We start from the raw sequence: 17,545 nt of genomic DNA on the forward strand, positions 1-17,545 counted from the left end.
CGAGGATATTACTTTATATTGGCTGATCGTGGAAGGCTGTTCCAGGAGGGTGACATCTGAGCAGGTGCCTGAATTACATCAGGGAGGGAAGTGGGGATACCTGGGGAGGAACGTTGCAGACAAGAACCATCAGGCACAGGGACGCCGAGGGAAGATTTTGTTGGTTTATTTTGGGAGCAGTGAGGAGGCCAGGGTGGGTCAAACAGCTGATGGAGGGGAGCGATCGAAGATACAGGAACCAGGAGAGCAGGGCTCAGCTTGTATAGGGCCCTCAAGAGTGTAGACAGAACTTTTTTTTTGCTTCTGATCTTGATGGAGGGCTTTGGCCAGAACCTGGACGTCATTTGATTTAACCTGTTATGTTTTGGGGAAGCCATTTTAAAAAATGTGAATTGCATTATGTAAAGGAAAGTGCGTAACACATACATGGACAGTGTTATAAATAATTTTAAGTGAACCCTTGTGACTTGTCTTTATTTTTTAGTCCTTTTTTTTTTTTTTTTTTTTTTTAAGGAGTTGCACCCGTGGCATATGGAGTTCCCAGGCTAGAGATCAAATTGGAGCTGCAGCTGCTGGCCTATACCCCAGCCAGAGCAACGCCAAATTTGAGCCGCATCTGTGACCTACATTACAGCTCATGGTAACACCGGATCCTTAACCCATTGAGTGAGGCCAGGGTTTGAACCCACATCCTCATGGACACTGATCAGGTTCGTTACCTCTGAACCATGATGGGAACTCCTGACTTTATTTGAAGAAGCCATCCTAGATGTCGGGTGGAAAGAAGCAGACTTTGATGTGTCTGGCGGGGACAGCACTGGAAGCCGGGGGACTTGCTATGAGAAGATTTGCTGAAATCCAGGCCAGTGGAAATCAATGTTGGCTCGACCCAGAGCAGTAGCAGTGGAGGTGACAGAAATGGTCAAATTCTTACGATTTGCTGATGGATGGGACGAAGGGATGAGAGGAGCACGAGTCGGGGACCCAGCGCAGCTTGGACTGAGCAGCTGGCACAGTGATGGTTTCAGACTGTCAGGGAGGGCTGGGTGAGGTGTGTGGGGGCAGAGGTGGGGATCAGAGTTCCAGTTTGGACTTAGTGGGTTGAAGTGTGATGTAGACTCACAGGTTATTTATCATTCAGCATCTTATAATGTCTTATAAACCATTCCTGCCATGATTCATCCTCAGGTTGTTCTGGTTTGGTCAGTCACAGCCCCTTCGGGCTGATTCCCGTTGCTTTTTCTTTTTAATGAGTTATTGAGATGAAGTCTGCCTAACGTAAACTTGACCATTTTTGAAGTGAACAGTGCAGTGGCATTTAGCTCTTCCAACCCTGTTGTGCAACCACCCACTTTGTCTTAATTCCCAAACATTTACATTTTCATTTCCCCCCAAGAAAACCCCTTACTCATTCAGCAGTTTCTCACCACTCACTCCTCCTCCAGCTCCTGGCAATCACCATGCTACTTTCTGTCTCAACAGATTTGCTTCTTCTGGCTGTTTTTCTTTTTTCCTTTTTATGGCTGCACCTGTGGCACATGGAAGCTCCCAGGCTGGAGGCTGAGTTGGAGCTGCAGCTGTAGGCCGACACCACAGCTGCACGTGATCTGAGCTGCATCTACAACCTACACCACATCCTGCAGCAATGAGTGACGCCAGGGATTGAACAAACCCACATCCTCATGGAACCCTCATGTCGGGTTCTTACTGAGCCACGGTGGGAACTCCTCTGGCTCGTTTGTACAAATGGAGTCATACTGTGACACCTGACGTTTGTGCCTGGCTCCTTATCATGTGTGTAATGTGTTCAAGGTTCGTCCACGTGTAATACCTGTAAATACCTCATTCCTTTGCAAGGGTACTCTGCTCCTCCTTTATAATTAAAATCACGAATCACAGTCGGCCTTTTGCCAGCTCGTTGTTTGTCACCTTTGAGAGCCTCTGACTGTGGGGCTGATAAGTCACAGCTTGGCCAAGGTTTCCTTGACTTCTGCATTTGTCAGCTGTTCAGGATGGAGATGGTGACAGGGCAGAGTGCGAGCTCGAGGCTGCAGAGAGCGGCTCCCCAGGAGGTGGGAACCTCAGAGACACGGCCCTAGGGCCACCGCCCTTGCGGTGATGGCCCTTCACGTGGCTGTAGATGTCCCTCCCGCCCTGCCCGAGTATGCGGTCCAGTTAGGAAATTGAAGATGGATGTACGTCAGGACTCACAGGCTGACGTTCTCCTCAGCCTTCTTACTTTTTTTCTTCAGATTTTATCTCAGGGCCGGAGATGTTCAGATGTGCTCACCAGACTGACCTTTGTCATCTGCGTCTCCATCTCCGCGCCAGGAAATGGGAGAAGGGCACATGAGCAGATTACGTGGGCAGGCTGGCTTAACTTAAAACCGAACCGAACAAAATGAGCTATTCTTTGAGCTCAGTAGGGAAGTGTGGTGCCAAAGACCTGGATCTCATTACTTAGAGTCCTGGGGAAGGAACTCTTACCGGCTGACCCTGGCCTTGGTGAGAGGTGCCAAGTAGGGCTGTCATGGAGGCGGCATCTAGCTGGAGAGACAGATGTGACAGGAGAGGCAACAGGCCTGCGGGGCACCCTGACCTGCTGGATTCTGCGCTGAGAGGGGCTGGGGGGCCCAGCGAGCTGTCTCTCAAGGGGAGAAGCAGGTGGCGAGAACCAGTGGGAGAAGACAGAAGAAAACGGGAAGTGGCCTGGGGGAGTCACATCTCTACAGGATGTGAAGTGTTGGAGGCAGGTGACAGGATGGACGGGGGCCTGGAGTTGGAGGAGCTTGTGGGGGCTACCAAGCACAGGCTTCTGCTTGGATCTAGAAGATAAAACTCCAGGAGAAAAGACCTGGGAAAGAAATAGGGCTCCTCAAAATGAGAGGAACTCAGATCATGCAGAGATTTTGGAAGAAGCCAGGACACCTGAGGACGGCTGACCTCACTATGATGCAGGCCCGCTGAGCTGGACGGAGGGCAGGAGGGTAACAGACCTCGGCCCAATTCCTAAGGAAGCAATTGAAAAGTCACCAGAACAGCCCCTGAGGAAACCGTGTTTGGTCTCCTGGCAGGTGTTTTCTTGAGGATCTTGCTCTGCTTCTCTGGCTGGGGTGGGCCTGCCACTAATGTGCACGTCCTTCTGTCTCTGGTGGCCCAACAGTCATCCAGATGTGTATGACAGATAACGGAAAAGAGCAGTTTTGTGCTTCTTTGCAAAGCCCCGTGCCTCAGAACCCTCTAAAGAACCCACTTTCAGTTTTAAAGGCCAAGTGGGAACTGGGGGTGCCCTTTCTCAGAGATCTGCTGTATTTGTAATGCGTGTCGCATCTTGGCGTAAAATTGCTTTCCAGGGAAATTGCAGTTATCTGGGTACCGCTGTTAAGGCCAGGGAGGGTCTTGCTCTCTCCCTGCCTGTTAATAAGCATGACCTCAAGGTTTCCAGAACATCTTTGATACATCTGCTGTGTCTTGGAGAAGAGGTTCTACTCTGCTCCCTGACAGAAACCCTGTGGGCTTCTCTCTGATCAGTATGTTAGCTGGTAAGATGTACATATCTGGGCAGTGTAACCCCTTAGCTGTAGTCCTACCGATTGGGTTACATCGCAAGGCCCGGCACTGTTCTTAGTATCTGGCAGGTTTGGTTTGTTTCCTGTTTGTCCAGGTTCATTGGAGGGAGGATTTGGTGGAGAAATACATGAGGCTCTGACATCAGCTTTTCTGGCTTGTAGTTATCATTCTGAACCCCACATGAAGAATAATTGATCCAATGAGCATCTTGTCCCTCAAAGTTAAAAAAATGACTTTTTTTTTTTTTTTTTAAAAAGGGCAGGAGTTGTTGTCTTGGCTCAGTGGTAATGAACCCAACTAGTATCCACGAGGACCCGGGTTTGATCTCTGGCCTTGCCCAGTGGGTTAAGGATCTGGCATTGCTGTGAACTGTCGTGTAGGTTGCAGACTTGGCTCAGATCCCTGCATTGCTGTGGTTGTGGCATAAGCTGGCAGCTGCAGCTGTAGTTCGACCCCTATCCTGGGAACTTCCTATGCCTCAGGTGTGGCCCTAAAAAGCAATAAATAAATAAATGAAGGGCAGATTATTCATCCATTAAAAAGGAATGAAGGAGTTCCCATTTGTGGCTCAGCCGGTTAAGAACCTGACATAGTATTCATGAGGATGTGGGTTTGATCCCTGGCCTTGCTTAGTGGGCTAAGGATCTGGTGTTGCCATAGCTGTGGAGTAGGTTGAAGCTGCAATTCTGATTGAACCCTTAGCCTGGGAACCTCCATGTATTGCAGGTGCAGCCCTTTTTTAAAAAAGAAATATGTGTGGTACAGTATGGATAGACCCTGAAATTAGGCTGAGAGAAAATAACCAGATATAAGTACAAAAAGCCACATATTATATGATTCCATTTATATGAAATATCCAGGAGAGGCAACCTCCATAGAGACAGGAAACTGATGAGTGGTTGGCAGTGTCTGGGCTAGGAAGGGAAAGTGGGCTGGGGCTGTCAGCGGGTACGGGGTGTCCCTTTGAGGTGACGCAAATGCTCTGGAACTACATAGTGACAATGGTTGGGAAACCTTGGGAAGGTACTTAATGCACTGAACTGTCTACTTTAAAACGGTTCAATTTTATGTTATGTAAAATAGAAACATACCAAGCAAGCCATGAATTTAGGCTCCCAGCTGTTGTTTTTTCTCTTACTGCAGGTATTTTGCCAATGAACCATTTGCGGACTTCCACCGTGTGGAGGGGTTACAGGGAGTCTACATTGCTACTCTGATTAATGGTTCCATGAATGAGGAGAATATGAGATCAGTCATCACCTTTGACAAAGGAGGCACGTGGGAATTCCTTCAGGCTCCCGCCTTCACGGAATATGGAGAGAAGATCAATTGTGAGGTATAGATGCTTTACTCTTACTTGCATTCTTCATACACATGTTTAGCTATAGTTCTCCCCTTCTGGTTCGCAAACACTGCTCCAAGATAGCTTGGGGTGCCCTAGTGAACTCATGGGGGTGCCATGGGATATTTAATACTGTGATCCCTGACATTTCCTGGTCTCTATGTGAATTACTACTGTCTTGAGTTAGTTCAATGTTTCGACGCTAGCTCATGCTCTGTGTCTTTTGATGAAGTATCTGTTTTGGCAGTTGATGTGATTCAAAGCAAGTGAGAAAATCAGGGTGGGACAGGAAATGATGGGGGAAGTGTCTTATCAGATTCCAAAGTTTGAGAATCCGTGCAGGGCTCAACAGGTGTCCATATCCTATTAATAAGCAATTGTGGTTATTTAAGAATGAAATGAAAAATTTATGTGTTTAAAAAATTTTTATGCACACATAGAAGCATACGTACACACTGTTATTTCGAACTGCTATTAAGTTATTAGGATGTATACTTATTAAGTTGTTTCGACTTAACTCTAAAAAAAAAAACTAAGGTTGGTATTTCATCTGGCCTGAGGCTGCTATTAAAAATATTACTGAGGAGTTCCCTTGTGGCTCACTGAGTTAAGGATCTGGCATTTTCACTGCAGTGGCTTGGGTCACTGCTGTGGCACAGGTTCATCCCTGGCCCAGAAACTTATGTATGCCCTGGGTGCAGCCAAAGAAAAATATTACTGAGATACCAGTTGTGCTTTGAACCAGGACACTTTGGGAATCCGAGCCACAAATTATTATTTCTGGGGAACATCTTTTAAAATTCTACCCTGAATATGATTTATTATTCTGCAGTTCTCCTTACCTGTGGCTTCATCTGAAAAGCTCCTGCTACCAAAGTATGTTATTTGGTCCCGTTAAGTGTTCCCATCTGCCTAAGCAGCCTGTGATCATGATCCCAGCTTGATGTGACAACCCACAACTCTATTTTCCTTTCTTTAGAGGATCTAGGTGTTTAAAGTTTGTGGGCAGAAGGAACTCGGGGGGGGGAAAAAAAAGAAACAACTGTACCACTCATTTTTGGAGAAACGTTTTAGCTAGACAATTACCTGGTCTCTTGGATTTTTTTTTTTTTTTTCTTATTAGGGCTGCACATATGGAAGTTCCTGGGCTAGAGGTCAAATTGGAGCTGCACCTGCCAGGCTGTACCACAGCCACAGCAGCGCTGGATCCAAGCCGCATTTGCCACCTATGCCCCAGCTCATGGCAACACTGGATACTCAACTCACCGAGTAAGGCCAGGGATCAAACCTGCATCCTCAGAGAGACATAGGGTCTTTGACCCACTGAGCCACAACAGGAACTCTGTTGGATTTTTGAAGGTTTTGTTTGCAGAACTTAAAATCTGAACAAAATTGATGGAGCCCAGTTTGAGTAACTTGAAGTCTTACAGAGGACACCTGTAGATTTTTGTGCAAGTGCAGACTACTTAAACTTTAACATGGGTCTTTTGGTGTTTATATCTCATATATTATATATCTGAAAGCTTATCAATTAGACTTTCTGACTTTTCTTTTTTATTGAAGTATCATTGATTTATAACATGTTAGTTTCACGTGTATAGCACAGTGATTCAGTTATATATATGTATAGATATATGTCTCTACATGTAGATCTACACACATAGGTATATACATATTTACACACATACACACACATACATATATATATTCTTTTTCAGATTATAGGTTATTCCCTTACAGGTGATTACGAAATATTGGGTAGAGTTCCCTAGTTCTTGTGGGTCATCTATTTTATATGTAGTAGTGTGTATTTGTTGGTCCCAAACTCCCAATTTATCCCTCCCCCATGTTTTTCCTTTAGGTAACCATTAGTTTGTTTTTTTTTTGTCTGTGCGTCTATTTCTGTCTTGTAAATAAGTTCATTTGTGCATACACATACACATTATATATATGTACACACACACACAAATGTATGTATTTGATTCCACAGTATCATATTTGTCTTTGGCATACTTCATGTAGTATGATAATCTCTAGGTCTATCCATGTTGCTGCTAAATGACATCATTTGATTCTTTTTTATAGCTGAGTAATTTTCCATTATGTATATATACCATATCTTCTTTATCTATTCATCTGTCGATGGATACTTAGGTTGCCTCCATGTCTTGGCTATTATAAATAGTGCTGCTGTGAACAAAGGGGATGCATGTATCTTTTCAAATTGTGGTTTTCTCCTGATATATGCTGAAGAGTGGGATTGCAAGATCATATGACAACTCCGTTTTTAATTTTTTGAGGAACCTTCATACTACTCTCTGTGGTGGCTGTATCAATCTGCATTCCCACCACCAGGGTACAGGGGTTCCTTTTTCTTCACACCCTTGCCGGCCTTCATTATTTGTAGACTTAAAAACATTTTTTTTATTAGAGTATAGCTCATTTACAATATTGTTTCAGTTTCTGCTCTATAGTAGTATTTGTAGACAAAAAGTCTACAAAAAGTCGTCAAAAAGATGATGGACTTTCTAACTTCTGATTCTTAGTTTTTCTTCTGACAGAGTCACTTAAATCACATTTGAAGTACATCTCTACTGACTTAGAAAGTAAATACCATGAGATCATTTCATTTCTCTCGAGTTCTGAGGGCATGAGAGAACCTCTAGGTAACGTGGACAGAGAGAGAGCTTTCCAGTCTACGTGGCTTGGCACTGATCTCTGATTGCTATTCTGAGAGTCTCAGAAGGATTTTTTTCCTTAGGCTTTTCCTTTCCAACGAGAGGCATTTCCCTGGTTCAGGTGCTCATGTGCACCTGGGGGCTGTGGGGACAGCGGGGCCCTGGCTCTGGTTTCCTTTGGATCCGTACTCCATCCCCTGACCTGGCATGGCAGCACCTACTGACAGTGCCTGGAACTTGTGTCCGCAGCTCTCCAAGGGCTGTTCCCTGCACCTGGCCCAGCGGCTCAGCCAGCTGCTCAGCCTCCAGCTCCGGAGGACGCCTATCCTATCCAAAGAGTCGGCGCCTGGTCTCATCATTGCCACTGGTAAGTTGGCTTTGTCTTTGCTCTCTGCTGGGTTCTGTCATTTGCATGTATCTTTGCATTTGCAAAGATACATTCAAATGCGTAGTAACCTCTGCAGCCTGTGGCTGTAATGACCGTCTAGGCTTTGAGATGTCTTAGTTGCTAAATGACTTAGAATTCCTAGTTGGGCAAGGTGGGTATCTGACATATACTTCTATTATTATTTTTTAATGTTTTTTATTAAAGTATAGTTGATCTACAGTGTTCTGTCAATTTCTGCTGCATATATAGCAAAGTGACCCAGTCATGTACACACACACACACGTACGTTCGTTTTTCTCATATTATCTTCCATCATGTTCTATCCCAAGTGATTGGGTATAGTTCCCTGTGCTGTACAGCAGGACCTCATTGCTTATCCATTCTAAATGTAATAGCTTGCATCTACCAAGCCCAAACTTCCTGTCCACCCCACTCTCTCCACGTCCCCCTTGGCAACCACAAGCCTATTCTCCCTGTCTGTGAGCCTGTTTCTGTTTTAAAGATACATTCATTTGTGCCATATTTTAGATTCCACATGTGAGTGAGTCATATGGTATTTGTCTTTTTCTTTCTGACTTGCTTTATTTAGTATGAGAACCTTTAGTTCTGTCTATGTTGCTGCAAATGGCTTGCTTTCTTTTTTATGGCTGAGTAGTATTCCATTCTGTATCTTTACCACAGTTATCTGACAGAGTCTTGAAATTAAAAGTAATGATGCTCCTTGCATTGTAGGGTCGGTGGGAAAGAACTTGGCGAGCAAGACGAATGTGTACGTCTCCAGCAGTGCCGGAGCCCGGTGGCGAGAGGTCAGTCCCCTGCCCACCCCTGTTCCTGAGAACATGGTCTGTGCTTTGACATCACAGGGACACACATGGTCAGTGGTGGAGGTCAAGACACCAAGTATGATTGGAAAGTAGAGAGGTCTCCAGGGCCACCCGCAACAGTCAGCTTCACGGACCTGTCTATTCACGCCCTATCATGGGGGCTCATGATTTGGCCAAAAATGTTACTTTGAATCAAAACCACACTTTTGAAAACAACTATGAATTTGTATAAATATTCCAAGATTGTAAGTTCCGTGAGGATAGGGCAATATCTGTTTTGTCACTTCTTTACTCCTGAGACCTAGCAGCATCTGGCACAGTGCTCAGGAAGTGTTTGCTGAACCCATCAGCAAATTGGGATGCAGCTGGAGCGGTATCAGGTCTGAACCTGGCTACTGAATTTTGCGTATTAGTGAAGTCGACGTTGAGCACCTCCTCACAGGGCCATACTCATCTCTGCCAGGGTCGTCTTCTCAGTCTGTGCTGCGGAAGATTCTGTGCTATGGAAGAAGGCTGTTTTGCCTTAAGGTTGTGGAACTCATTTGGATCCTTAGGAACTGGTGACACCAATTCTGAAGGGAGGGCCAGTTCTCTAGTCCCAAAATGCTAACTCAACCTTGGATGTGAGAGAATTCCCAAACTTAAAAAAATAAAAAAGTTTTTCTCCAGCCTCCCGTGACTTACAGGCATCTGGTGTCAGTCTGTAGGGGGTCTCTGCTTTCAGTGACCCACTGATGTGTGTGCAGGGACCCACCAGGCTGCATGTCAGATCTTTTGCAGGCCAAGTGTGATGTCAGGAGTCCTGGGGGGTGGGGTGGGGGGGGGGTTCTCAGAAAAGCCCTCGGAGAGCTCCCATCCTCAGGGGTCTCTTCCTGGCAAAGCAATGCGTGCACTTTCAGAGTGAAATACGTAAGATGTGAAACAATGTTAATACCAATAATAGTAATAATTCGTTTGGGTCTTTGCAGTTTACAGAGACCTATCCCATACCCTTTCTCACTGAAGGTGGGCCTCATCATCCTGCTGCTGAGAGATCTAGGACCCAGATATGTGTGTGTGTGTGTGTGTAAGTTAAGGACTACAGAGAACACATTCATCTATTCAGATGAAGGAGATCGTTAAAGCCAGAGTAGTCAAAAAGCGAGAGAAGTTTGGAATTTTCGGGACATCCTTGTCCTGGTCCCAGAGGAAGGATGAAGCGGTGGCTTTCCTCTGCCCTGAAGCCTGACATTCCTTTGGAAATTGTGTGTTCTCTGCGGATAGGCTTGTGGTTTGTTTGTACCTTCTGATGTTGGTGTAATCTGGGATTCGAACATCTGCAAGTGATTTCCTTCTGGGGAGAAAGCAGGGTCTTGTTCCTGCCCCAGTGAAGTGGTGTCTGGCTGGTGCCGGGGCAGCTGTCAGTGCCTCCCGCCAGGCATGCCACACGCCTGCCAACAAGCAGCCGTTGCACAAGGGACCTTATTTTTGGAACTAGCCGGGAACTAATGAGGGGATGAAAAGCTGGAGATGGTCTGTGTGAGCAGGCCTCTGACTCCCCAGGGGCAGCCTTCTCTTTAGAGGGACAGTCATATCTGAGAGAGGGCGTGTGAGGGGGCAGATGGAGGCCGGGGAAGAGGAAGTGGGGCGCTGTTGACAGATGCTGCCTTGACACCTGATGACTGTAATTCTTGTTCCTCTTCTACTACTGATTAGTTGTGCAAATTCTCCAATCCTTCACATTCTATTTTTTTTTCTTATAAAAAACAACTTTATGAGGCGTATGGAAGTATAGTGAACTGCACATACTTCACATATGTAATTTGATCAGAGTTGATCACTGTCACTACAGCTTCACTCACACCACAATTAAGGCAGCAAACAGTGCCATCGCCCACGAAAATATCCCTGCGCCCCTTTGCAATTCATCCCTCTCTCTACCTTCATCCCTCCAAATTATTCGTTAGCATTTTCTAGAATGCTGTGCGAACAGACTCATAGAGTCTGCAGGCTTTCAGCCTGACCTCTGGCACTCCTTGTGATGATTTTGAGATTCATTTATGTTTCATTTATCAGCACCTCTTTCCTTTTTTATGGTTGATTAGCATCCCATGGTGGGGATAGTCCATGATTTCTTTATCCATTCATCTGTTGATGGACATTTGGGTTTTGCTGATTACAGATACAGTTGTTACAAGTATTTAATGACAGATTTTAGGTGGACATTTTTATTTCTCTGGGGTAGATACTGCAGAAAGGAATGGCAGGGCCACTTGGTGGGTATGTGTCCAGCTTTTAAAAGAATTACTGGATTGTTTTAAATAGCAAATTGTTGGAGTTCCCATCGTGGCGCAGCAGAAACAAACCCAACTAATGTCCATGAGGACATGGATTCGATCCCTGGACTTGCTCGGTGGATCGGGGATCCGGCGTTGCCATGAGCTGTGGTGTAAGTTAAAGACATGGCTCGGATCCCGAGTCGCTGTGGCTGTTGTGTAGGCCGGCAGCTGTAGCTCTGATTCGACCCCTAGCCTGGGAACTTCCATGTGCTGCAGGTGTGAACATTAAAAGCAAATAAAATAAAATAAAATAGCAAATTGTTTTCCAAAGTGGATGTATTGCTTGACATTTCCACCAGCATGTTGTGAGAGTTCTGATTGCTTTGGGTGCATTTCAACACTTGATTGTGGCCAGGCTTTTAAATTTTAGGCGTTTTAATAACTGCATGTGATTTGTGGTTTTAATTGGCATTTCTTCAATGACAGTGATGTTGAGCTTCTTTTCGTGTGCTCATTGGTCATTTAAAAAAATTTTTTGTGAAGTGTCTGTTCAGATCTTTTACTTTTTTTTTTTTTGCTCTTTAGGGTTGAATCTGTGGTATGTGGAAGTTCCCAGGCTAGGGGATGAATCGAAGCTACAGCCGCCATCCTATGCCACAGCCACAGCAACACAGGATCCGAGCTGCGTCTGTGATCTACACCACAGCTCATGGCAACACTGGATCCTTAACCCACTGATTGGCCAGGGATTGAACCCACATCCTCATGGATACTAGTTGGGTTCGTTACTGTTGAGCCACAATGGGAATTCCTCTTATACCTATTTTGTGAGGATTTTCCGTTTTTTTGGCCACACCTGCTATCTCTCTTATCCAATACTGAAAGTCACTTTAACCGTCTTATGTTTACTGTTTGGATAGTGTATTTTTACCATCCCTTTCTCCATGTGAGACTGTACATTGAAATGTTTCTTATAGGCAGCTTCTAGTGAGGTCTTTTTGATTTATTTTGATAAACTGTTTTGTTTTTTTTTTTGGTTGTGCCTGCAGCATGTAGAAATTCCTAAGCCAGACATCAAACATGAGCCACAACAGTGACAATGTTAAATCTTTAACCACTAGGCCACCAGGGAACTCCCTCTTTTATTTTAAGCTAAATGCTTAGGCCGTTGACATTTATTTATTTTTTTCCACCCTACACCTCCCACCCCATGCTTGCCCATTGGCATTTAATATCATTATTGATATGGTTGGATTTAGGTCTAATATTTATTTGTTTGTTTATATGTCCTTCCTTTTGTTCCTCCTCCAGTATTCCTCCTTTTGTGTTATTTAGGTATTTTTAATATTCTGTTTTTTATTATCTTTTTATTACACATCTTTATAGTATTAATACTTCTTAGTGGTTGCTGTAAGGATTACAGCATATATTTAAATCTTCCATAATTCTTTTTGAATTACTCTTACATTGTTACACTTGACATGAAATTTAGAAACCTTGCAACCACCTAAGTCCTTTTTCTCTCTTTCCAACTTTTTTGTTCTCATTTTTGTCACATCAGCATACATTGAAAACCCACCAGACACTGTTTTTGTTTTTGCTTTAAATCATAGAGATTTTAAAGAAATTAAGGGGGAAAGCAGTCCTTTCTATTCACTCAGATATTTACTATTTTGCTGGCTCTTCCTTCTTTCCTAAAGATTCCTGTTTCCGCTGGTAAATGTCCGTACAGCCTGGTGACATGCCTTGGGTAGTTGTGTAGAGAAGGTTTACTAGTTAGAGTACTAGTCTACTAGCTCCACATTCGCTAGGTTTTCCTTCATTTGAGAATCTCATTATTTCACCTTCATACCAGGAGGTTATGTTTCTTGGATGGGGTTTGCTGGGTGGATAGTGATTGTCTTTCTGTACAGGCAGACCTCGTTTTATTGTGCTTTGGTAGATAGTGCTGCTTTTTTTTCTTTCTTTCTTTCTTTTTTTTTTTTTTTTTTTAATGTATTGAAGATTTGTGGCCACTCTGCATTGAGCAAGTCCATCTGCGCCATTTTTTTCATCAGCATTTGCCCCCAAATGTCTTGGTCAGATTTGGTGATGCTCACATTATTTGAAACTTTTCCTTACTGCCATTATATTTGTTATGGTCATGTATGTTCAGTGATCTTTGATGTCACTACTGTGACTCACCAGAGACTCAGATGATGGTAGGCTGGTTAGCATTTTTTTTTTTTAAGCAATAAAGCATTTCTAAATTAAGGTATATGCATTCGTTTATTTAGATATAATTCTTTTGCACACTTCATGGACTACATTATAGTGCAAACAACTTTTGTAAGCACTGAGAAACCAAGACGTTCATGTGATTCCCTTCATTGCGGTATTTGCTTTATCATGGTCTGAAACTGAACCCACAATATCTCCAAGGTGGGCCTGTACTTTAAAGATGTGCTACTATCTTCAGATAAGAACTCTGTAATCATCTCAGGTACCATTTTCCTGTGTGGTGTCATTTTTCTTAAGTTTCAATATTTTTTTCTTTAGTTTTTATTTTTTCTATTTATTTATTTTTTTTGTCTTTTTGCCATTTCTTGGGCCGCTCCCGCGGCATATGGCGGTTCCCAGGCTAGGAGTCTAATCGGAGCTGCAGCCACCGGCCTATGCCAGAGCCACAGCAACGCGGGATCCGAGCCTCGTCCGCAACCTACACCACAGCTCACGGCAACGCCGGATCGTTAACCCACTGAGGAAGGGCAGGGATCGAACCGCAGCCTCATGGTTCCTAGTCGGATTCGTTAACCACTGCGCCACGACGGGAACTCCCTCAATATTTTTTCCTTTAGTTTTTAGCAGCTTTGTTGTGAGGTTGCTAGGTGTAGTTTTCTTGGTATGTATTGTTTTGGGGGCACTGATTTTAAATCTGTAAATTTATTTTTTTCACCAAAATTGGGAAATTTTCACCCATTAATTTTTCAGATATTTTCTCTGTTTCAGTCCCAAGTCCTGTTCATCTTGGCCTCCAGTTACACATGATACACCTTTTGTTATTATCCCACAGGTTTTGGGGGCTTTTTAAAGTCTTTTTCTATATGTTCCTTAGAATAGATAATTTCTACTGTTCCCTATTTATCTTTAAATTCACTAATGCCTTTGTCATTTCTGTTCTGTTGTCATTTCTGTTCACTCATTAGTGAATTCCTTATTTCGGATACTTCATTTTCTGGTTCTAAAATTCTTTTTATTTTTTTAAAAGTAGTTTTTACTGCTCTGGGAAGAGTTCCTGTCTTTTGCTCATTTCGGGTGTGTTTTCCTGCTTCTCATAGAAACACAGTTGTAATAGCTATTTTAAAGTCTTTGATAATTTCAGCATTTGGACCATCCTGGGATTGGCACCGATTGGTTGTCTTTTCTCCGGAGAACTGGAGACCTTTCACTGATAGGTTCGTATGTTGAGTAATTTTGGATTGCATCCTGGACATGAAATGAGGTCTTCTGGAGGATGTTGGTCTTTCTGTTTTAACCTATAATGAACCTGTTTAGATTCGGACCCTAAGTTCTGCCTTAACGTTCTGTTGGAAATCTTAGTTCAGGTTATGAAGCCTTTTCTGTGCTGGTTTGGGTCTGTTCCACCCAGTTGAGGGGTTAGGCTGAAACTTACATGAGTCCATACACACAGTTAGAAGATCCACCTCCTCACACTCTTCTCTCTGGGATCCTACCCACAGTCTCTCTGTGATGCAGGGGCTTCTTTTCCTGACTTCTCAGGCAGGAGGTTTCCACTGAAGGCTTAGCTTTTTGGCTGGGACTCTGGGGTATTCTAGGCTGAGGTCTTGTCTTGGGGCAAAGGCGTACCAGGAAGCCCCAATTGTTTGAGCACATTCTTCAGATTTTAAATCCCCTTTACCAGCTGCCTGACTTTGTTTATTTTCCAGCATCCCAGGTAGCTGTCCTTTTGTATTTTGTCCAGCATTTTCCGTTGTAATCAGCAGGAAGGATGGGCTGTAGTGGGCTTAGACCATCACAACGAACTCCAATTGGTTAATTTTTTTCCGTTTTGTTTTTTTAAATTAAAGTATAGCTGATTTAAAATGTGCCAGTTTCTGCTGTACCACAAAGTGACTTAGTCTCTCTCTCTCTCTCTCTCTCTGTGACACACACACATTCTCTTTCTTATATCATCTTCCATCATGGTCTATCCCAAGAGACTGGATATAGTTCCCAGTGCTGTACAGTAGGGCAGTTGGTTAATTTTTAATCACTGCTTGGTGAGGGTCAGAGATTTGAGTTTGACACCTGCCTCTGCCACTTGATAGGAACTGTAGTTTCTTCATTTGGGAAAAAAAATGATATGTGAGAACTTGGCCTATCCATCCACAGGGTTGTGTGGACCAGATGAACTAATAGATGTCAGGTGCTCCAGAAATGGGAAAATCGTATTCGGATGGGAGCATTCCTGCTGTGTGTGTGTGGGTGTGAGAGTGTGAGTGTGCGTGCGCGCATGTGCATTGGCATGCACGTGTGGTGTGTACCGTGTCTGCCGGGCCACCTCAGGGCAGTGGCGCGAGCACGGGCTCTCTCTCTCTTCAGGCTCTTCCCGGACCGCACTACTACACGTGGGGAGACCATGGCGGCATCATCGTGGCGATCGCCCAAGGCATGGAAACCAACGAGCTAAAGTAAGTGTCTGATGAAGCTTGTTAACGTCTCACTGTTCTCCCAGAAGTTTAACTCTGTAACTTTAAGTGGACCACTTCGATGTAGCACTAGATAATATTGACAGCACAGTTTGTGACTCGGGAAATCGCTTTAACGTTCTTTGTTTATAAAATGGGAATAATAGGAATTCCTGCAGTGGCACAGCAGGTTAAGGATTTGGCATTATCTCTGCAGCGACTTGGGTGGTTAAGGAGGTGTGGGTTTGATCCCTGGCCTGGCACAGTGGGTTAAGAATCCTGTGTTGCTGCAGCTGTGGTATAGGTCACAGTTGGGGCTCAGATTTGATCCCTGGCCTGGAGCTTCCATATGCCACAGGTATAGCTGAAAAAGAAAAAAAAAATGAAAATAGCAATCTGCCCTTCCTATCTCAGAGGGGAACAAATCATGTTATTTTATTGATTTGAAAAAGCACAGCTCTGTATAAGTATAAATATAAATTAAGAATGACTAAAAATTGACTAGACTCTTTGTTGTCTTTTTTTGCTTTGTATGTGATAGTTACTCATAGAATAATAATAAATGACACATGAAGGACAATTTCAGAATGCATGTTACTTGATGGCCAAGTGACTTTTACTGTGATACATTTGGTTTTGGGATTGCTACAGACAGACCTGGAAAGGACATTTGGGGTTAATGGTCTCATTTTACAGATGAGAGTACTGAGGCTCGGCAAGGTAAAACTTGCCCAAGATACTCACATTTGTCAGTAATCAGCACACAGGTCTTTAAATTATGTCCTGTACTCTTTTCAGTGTATTCCTCTGAAAAGCAAAAATGTCAAGACTTTAAGTCTGATTTCATCAGAACCAGTTCTTTCATTACTTCTGTCCAAATTAGAACAAAAGGTAAATCATTTAGCATTGGGTCAGGACTGACCAGCTCTCACTTCTTGCTTTTGAGAGGGCTTTTGTGATCATCTTGTTGAACGCAAGGAAGAAAGCTTGCTTTTCCTTTGCTCCTTTTAGAAACAGGGCCAGCAGCAAAAAGAGGCGGGTGGTTTGAAAAAGGGGATCTTAGCAGCTGGCTTCCTCCGTGGTTAATTGGACATGCGCTCAGTGGCCTGGCCTCTAGGAAGCAGAGTCCCGGTGTTCTGCGGTCCAGCTGGCTGCTCTCGGGTCTGTGTGGCTCTGGTCAGCGGCTGCTTTCGAGCCAGGAGTCAGAAGAAGCCCTGTGCGTTTGGAGCACTCTGCGCCCACGTTCGGATTGGTGTTTGGCCAGATGAGGAGAGTCCCAGAGCTCAGTGCTTCCCACATGCACGTCAGCATTTACTTATCCAGTAACTTATTAATTCCCAGCTCACACATTTCGCAAGCACTGATGGTGCCCAGTGAGGTGTATCTAAAGAGAAATCGGATGTTTTCCTCCACCCTCATGGAGTCCATTCTCTTGGGGTTAGATCCACAAGTAAACAGGTGATGTTTAGGACACTGCATGAGAATTCCGGTGGGGGACATAGTTTGGCTTCCTGGGGAGACATTTCATCCTGTGTTCAGCAGTCAGCCTGCAGAGACGGTTCCCAATTTTCCCTGTTCTAATGCTTCTCCAGTTTGCATTTGCATTCCAAGCTGGCTTCTCTGAAGTAGGCAGCGTGAGCCTGGTCCTCTTACACCATCTGTCGGTGCATATGTGCTCAGGGAACACAGCGTCATTGCTCGCTAGCTGAAGCAAAACATGAAAATACACCTGCTGCCAGAAAAATTACAGCACCCTCCCCAGATATTGGACAATGCCTTTGGGATTGTAGACCTGAGGGCTGTGGACACACCAGCATT

At 44.2% G+C, this 17,545-nt stretch overlaps 1 protein-coding gene across 4 annotated transcripts in view; it reads left to right on the forward strand.

Annotated features, from left to right (window-relative positions):
- SORL1 (sortilin related receptor 1) overlaps nucleotides 1–17,545 on the forward strand; it is a 166,799-nt gene that overhangs the window by 51,109 nt on the left and 98,145 nt on the right. For all 4 annotated transcript variants that reach the window (XM_047753214.1, XM_047753215.1, XM_047753216.1 and 1 more), the window contains exons 9-12: nucleotides 4,714–4,906; nucleotides 7,840–7,957; nucleotides 8,711–8,784; nucleotides 15,642–15,730. In XM_047753214.1, the coding sequence (XP_047609170.1) occupies nucleotides 4,714–4,906; nucleotides 7,840–7,957; nucleotides 8,711–8,784; nucleotides 15,642–15,730 (474 nt within the window). The remainder of the gene's footprint in view (nucleotides 1–4,713; nucleotides 4,907–7,839; nucleotides 7,958–8,710; nucleotides 8,785–15,641; nucleotides 15,731–17,545) is intronic.

The sequence above is a fragment of the Phacochoerus africanus genome, chromosome 11 (assembly GCF_016906955.1).
Source record: "Phacochoerus africanus isolate WHEZ1 chromosome 11, ROS_Pafr_v1, whole genome shotgun sequence".
NCBI lineage: Eukaryota > Metazoa > Chordata > Mammalia > Artiodactyla > Suidae > Phacochoerus > Phacochoerus africanus.